Source organism: Nannospalax galili, unplaced genomic scaffold (assembly GCF_000622305.1).
Source record: "Nannospalax galili isolate Female #2095 unplaced genomic scaffold, S.galili_v1.0 scaffold261, whole genome shotgun sequence".
Classification (NCBI taxonomy): Eukaryota; Metazoa; Chordata; class Mammalia; order Rodentia; family Spalacidae; genus Nannospalax; species Nannospalax galili.
In genome coordinates this window covers 1,581,136-1,587,480 of record NW_008345226.1, presented here as the reverse complement: position 1 = coordinate 1,587,480, position 6,345 = coordinate 1,581,136, and the positions used below count along the sequence as shown (strand labels likewise).

At 43.1% G+C, this 6,345-nt stretch overlaps 1 protein-coding gene across 4 annotated transcripts in view; it reads left to right on the top strand.

The window, feature by feature from the left end:
* Nucleotides 1-6,345, top strand: part of LOC103740731 (leukocyte surface antigen CD47) — a 73,530-nt gene that overhangs the window by 478 nt on the left and 66,707 nt on the right. For 3 of the 4 annotated variants that reach the window (XM_008841422.3, XM_008841421.3, XM_008841423.3), the window contains exon 1: nucleotides 7-182. The exons of the other annotated variant lie outside the window; for it this stretch is intronic. In XM_008841422.3, the coding sequence (XP_008839644.1) occupies nucleotides 137-182 (46 nt within the window). In that variant the 5' untranslated portion in view covers nucleotides 7-136. Of the gene's footprint in view, nucleotides 1-6; nucleotides 183-6,345 lie in introns of those variants that run through there. 4 annotated transcript variants of the gene reach the window in all.

Sequence of the window (6,345 nt, the reverse complement as noted above, 5' to 3'; positions counted from 1 at the left end):
GAGCGTGCGCGCTCCCGGGCAGCCTGGGCGGCCGCTCCTGCCTCACACTGCTGCGGCGGCGGCAGGTCCTTCCTGTCAAGTCTGCGGAGGCGACGGCTGCTAGACACCTGCGGCGGCGACCCCCGGCGGCGCGGAGATGTGGCCCCTGGTGGCAGCGCTGCTGCTGGGCTCGTGGTGCTGCGGTGAGTGGCTCGGGACTCCCAGGCTGGTGCGCGACACCGGGGCACCCCCGCAGGCTTGTGCTTTGCACCCCCGCCGGGCAGGCGGCGCCCGGGAGAGGACAGGGCGGCGGGCTCGGGATGCGCGGGCCCTGCGCGCCCGAGCGGCGTCGTGGGAGAGCCCCGCGGGGGATCCGGAGCCCCCGACTGCTCTCGGGGTCTCCTTTCCCGGGGGAGAGCGGGCTCCAGCTCCTCACTCTCCAGTGCGCACAGGGAAGAAGGAGGACCCTCAACTGTGCAAAGCTGAACTGCGAAGAAAGCGAGGGGCAGCTGCCAGGCACCCCCTTTTCTCGCACCCCTCTCCCTTCCCGGAGCTTCCACGCAGCGTTCTGGGTCGAAGGACGAGAATGGGAGGGCCCGGGCCTCTGGTGATGAAGTGCGCATTTTGGTGAAGTCGACCAGAAAGGGTTTTGCCTTACCGCCTGAGCGTCGGAGTCCAGGATATGCGATGGACCCAAGTTTTATTTCCCATCCAGCCTTTATCGGAAGATTTTTCTGGCCGCGTATTTTAGTTGTTTTCAATCCTAAAAATAAGCTTCCCAGAAACATTTTCTCCTGACTCCCCACGCCCGGTCAGCACTTTAATATATTCTGAATTGTAGATTGAAGTTTTCTTCTGCTTTATTTGAGGGAAACGCTTTTTAATTTATCCAGATGTTGCCAAAAGCATAATGACAGTAACCACGAATCAAAAGACATATTCAGCAGAGTGGGGTTTGATGTTTTTAGATGCCAAAGATGCACCCCCTCCCAGCTTTTGCAATGCATTTTGTTTTCCTCTGTGAAAACTGAGGAAATATGGATTTTTGTGGCCACACAAGTGCCTGTCAAGCTTCATATCTGTAAATCCTTTTGTGAACTTTTTGTAAGATTCAGGACAGACTCGAAGCAGGAATAATAGCAAGTTTTCATTTATCTTAGAATGCTAAATAAATTCAACGTTAAACTGATGATTAACCTCAGCGTGCCATGCATAAAAGGCCTATGTCTGAGAACTATTTCCGAGATGCCCTTAAATCCGGCTCACTACTTTCCCCCCCCCAAAGCATCCTGGATATTGGAGCTGTTACCTAAATTTTTGGTGCTAGGAGTTTTCTGATTTCAGTCGTCTTTAGTCTGCTCATTATCATTACTATCATTATAGCCAAAATAACACCGCTTTCAAATACCTGTTGTATAATCAGAGAGCTTTCATATTGAATAAGATATAAATTTGAGATAAAATGCCATAAATTCAGACTGTAGATGTCAAAGCTTATTTGAAGGGTAAAATGTATGAGCCATGTGCTATTTTTAAAAACAAGTCTGGTTTTCAAATATATGTTCAAAAATTTTTGGAATTGTACTTTTGGTGATAGGATTTCTGTGAGGCCTTCCTTAGTTATAGTTATGATGACATTAATTAACACTCGTGCAATATTAGCATGTTTGAATCCCTAAAGAGTCTTAAAATTGAGAACTTGTACTATTTTATTGTACTTGTTATTAACTTGGAAAAAATGCAGGCATTTGAGTTGCATTAGGTTAGGCATTGAGTGTAAAACAGGAAGTGAAAATGCTTGTAGTAATATAAAATGGATTTTGTATGTATATCATGTGTAGGTTCAGCAGAACATGTGTGAAGGCATGCTGACAGTCTCAGAACACAAGCAGTTATTCAGGGAACCAGGGAGACTGAATTTGGAATATAGACTGGGTACTAAAGTTGTGGATTTGAACATTCATTTTGCTGAAGTTCAATTTTGCTTTCAGTTTCTGAAGCTGACATTTAGGGGCCATGTCTTGGTAACCTTTACAGTTTCAGTGACCTCTGTGGTGAAAGAAAAAAAAAGAGGTTATTTCTCCCCCCACCCCCTCCAGCCAATTAAAGGCCAATTGTACTGGTTTATAGGAAACTGAATGAATGTCTTTCTTCCTCCCCCATATTTCCAACTATATTTTCTTTAAAAGCATGTCAGTTTCTGTGATAGTCACTAACTAGCAAATACAACCTTAGATAAATAATGTCAGTGATAAACATAAACTGGTTTTTAATGGTTGAATGATTTTTCTTTATTCAAAAAGGAGTTTTTAAAGTCAGGCATACACATGATTAAATTAAAGACATGTTTTCATCTAAATATAACAGAAATTTAGCTACTTAAGTGAAAATGTTGTTTTGCTTGAAGAACTGATTATTTTTAAGCACAAGTTGCCATTTTAAGGGAGTACATGCCTCTGTAAGCGTCCTTGTCTGTAGGGCCGCCCCAGCAGTCTGGAGCAGCTTGTCGGAGCATTGCATTAAGTGTCTACATTAGGATACTTCTGCTGACATCTCTGTTTTGGCAGATACTTTATCTTCACCACCTAGGTGCTAATGGACACTTGAAAGGCTATGTTCTAAAAGTGATAAAGAGGCACCCCACTCCTCATTGATAAATGTTCTGCTTTTGAAATTCCTTTATCAAAAGTAAGTTTGAATTCAGCTGTAGCTAGTGGATACATTGCTTTGAATTTAGCATGTTCTTTCTATGATATCATTTATAGAGAACCGTTTACTTGTCTTTGAAGTTTTGCTGCCATAGCTTTTTTCACAAGATAAAAAAAAAATCTTCCTTTTTATATCAAATGTCTCAGCCTAACACAATGCATACTTGAGCTATAAAGTTGCTTTCACTTTGTGTACTAGTGCAATTTTTCTTTGGAAAAATAATAAGAATATAGTGTAGGGTCAATTTTAGTAAATTCATTGTAGTACAAAAGTAGAAAACAGATTCCCCCAGGGAATCTGATCTGATTTTCCTAGATCAAGACTCCAGATCTGAATTCTCCCTTTGTGGTTGGTTACTTGGAGTTGCAACAGAAATGAGAAGCTCCTCCCTCCTCTGAATATTTCATTCCCTTCTCCCAAGATTTAGAATCTGGTCAGTCCCCAGCATTGAGATTGAGATCAGGAGAATTCATGTGCATATTTGAGTGTCTGTCATACGGATAGGTTGAAAAGCAGCATAAGGCCTTTGGCAGGTACAGGCTCTGTCAGAACTGCCTTTTCATTTTTAGAAAGTTGAGGCTCACACTGCCCTCCACACTGCAAGACTCTTGTGGGCTTATATACAAATTTCAGCCATGTATGCATCTTTATAACTAGCAGTGCAGTTTATAGGAGTAGAACATGCTTGTTTATGCTTCTGTGGCCTTGATGTACTTCAAGTTCTTGATAGGGACATAATTCTAGATTTTACTAACTTTAAACTGCCTTGACCCCTATAATTCTAGATTGACTACTTCTAGTCTTCTGAGGATGCTTTTGATTCCCATGGAAAGGGGCAGGATTGCTTTGAGTTAGAACTAAGACCCTCCACTGTACCCCAGACCTTTATTTTAGCATCCTGAGGAGAGCCTAGGCTCTCTCTTCCTTCTGAATCTTACCGGATTCAGTCCGAGACTCCAGTTCTTCATGCCAGAAGCTGGTTCCAAGGGCAGAACTGTAGACGCCTTCCTGGCAGGTATCTTTCTCATCAAGGATGCTTCATTTACCTCAGCAGCTGCTGGGGCTTCTCACGCCAGACATGGACATCCATTCCAAGCTGGTATCTCACTTCTTACACTGCAGCAAAACATGATGGTGAGGTGTTTGGCCTTCCAGCAGTCCACCCAACATTACTAAACTCTAACACCATAGACAGCCTTCTTCCCACCCTCCTCCTTCAGCTAGCATTGGAACATCTGTTCACCTTTCCAAGGGGACCACAGCCTAAGAATCCCTTTCTTATCCAACACCTTGGAGACCTGATCGAGCGCTTGTCCTTAGTCTGATATCCTACCTTTTGCCCATCCATGGCTCCTCCTCATCTTATAACCACGATCAAGTTTTACTCCATATTAAAAAAAAAGGGGAGGGGGTTAGAGAGGTGGCTCAGTGATTAAGAAGACTGGCTGCTCTGTCAGAGGACTCAGATTCGATTCCCAGCACCCATATGGCAGCTAACAACCATCCATAACTCCAGTTCCACAGGATCTGAAACCCTCTTCTGACATCAACAGGCATTGCATGGCATGGGTACACTTACATGCAGGCAATACACTCATACACAAAAATAAAAATAATAAGATAATTAATTAGAAAAAGCGGAAGCTCCTGTAGAACCAAAAAAAAAACCAACCCTGCCCTTGTCCTCACTGACCACTTTCTTGTTGGACTTCTCTGATTTCTTATAGTGTCAGATTTATTTAAACTATTGCTACTGCTCCCTTCTCTTCTCATCACCTCCCAAGTGCAAGGTCCAAGTGGTCCCACATGACCATTGACATGGCTATACATAAAGATGATAGTTTTCAATCCTGACACTGGTTCTTACTATTTAACATACTGTTTAGCATCTACTTTAGCTACTGGAATTTTAGATATTTCTTTATGGTTGCCAGATGGTACAGGGGACAAAAGGGTCCCCTCTTAGTTTTGTTAATAAAATAAGAATGGACTCAAATGGAAACTTTAGGATAGTTTTATTAGAGGCTAAATGAAAAATCGTCAGGGCAGGCAAACTGAAAACCTTAGCAGCTGCATGGAAGAGGAGAATGGAGGGAGAAGGGAAAAAGCCTTAGCCATGCCCACTTAGAGCTGATACTTAGAAGTCACAGTTGGCAAACTGCCAACCCTGTGGTAAGGAGGGGAGCTTTAAAGAAACAGTAAAGAAACCCAAAATGGTGGGGCAGCCCAAAGTATTAGGGGAAACCTGCTTAAGACAGAAAAGGAAAGGAGAGGGTTTGTTTTTCTGAAGAATTCAGAAGTGCGGACAGAAGCTCCAAGTCTGTGACCCTCTCTGGAAGCAACTGCCCCAGGGGGTGGGGATTCCCAGCAGGAAAAGGTCATCTTTTCCTTAATGCACTAGGTATCTGCTCATCTCTTTAGCATGACTTAAGGTATGACCCAGCGAAACTGGAATGTCAAGTCTCCACTGAGGTTGGAGATTTTCATTCTCTTGACTAGTTTTCTCTGTTTTTAAAATAATTTAATTTTTGCCTTGTGTGTATGATTGTTTTGCCTGCTTGTATCTAAGTGCACCATATGTGGGCAGTGCCAGCAGAGGCTAAAAGAGGGTGTCAGATTCCCTGGAACTGGAATTATGGACAGTTGTTGGCCACCATATGGGTTTGAGACTTGAACCTGGGTCCTCTGCAAGAGCAGCCACTGCTCTTAACCACTGAGCCATCTCTCTAGTCCGTGACTAGTTTTCTCTTAAGGGGTCTTTCTTGCTACTGTAGCACTTTGTCCACGTCAAGACCCTGCCTTGGAGTCTGCCATATTTTTGTTGTTTTGGTTTTTTTGTTTGTTTAGGTTTGTCTCTCTTTTCTTTTTCTCACTTCCTTGACTGTTGAGTGTAAATATTGATGCTCCCAAACTTTTGATCTCTGCCACCTGCTTTATTTACAAGGACCCAGTGGTCATTCTTCCTTATGCTCATGACTTCAGTGACCAGCTACGTTCCTGCTGATTCCCAAGTCTTGATAACTCTGACCTTTCTTCCTAAGTCCAGAGTGGTATATCCTGAGGTCTCCTGGACATACCCACTTCAAGACCCCACTGGCATTTTTAATGCTCAGACGGAAAAGTTATCTTCCCTACATCTCCAAGCCTCTTTTCTCTATAATTAATCTACAACCTGACTAGTTCCACATACTATTTTAGTTTCCAGTTTTCATTTTTCCAATTTTATCTCCCTCACCTCCCACACCTGACTTCTGTTGATTTTGCTGCTTTGATTCTTACTGTGACTTTGGGGCTTTCTTTCCAGTTGTCATTTACCTGAACTGTCCTGGTGGGGTCTTATTGGCCTTCCCTGCTCTCCCTTCCTGTCCTCAGTCCCCTTTCAGACTGCTGTCAATTGTTATGTTTTAAAGTTAAAATAAATATGAATTGAACCTTCTATTGTCAAGTCTAAACTGCTCAGCATGACATTCAAATAGACCGTACCAGATTTCCTTAGCCATCTTTCCAAACTCATTTCATAGAGCTCATGTGAGTAATTTTCTGCTTTCAGTTATTTTCTTCATTCTCTACATACTTTCTAGGTAGTTTAAGTGACATGTCCTTTCTTTCCCACCACACTCCTGTTCATATTTCAAACCCAGTTTTAATATTTCCCTC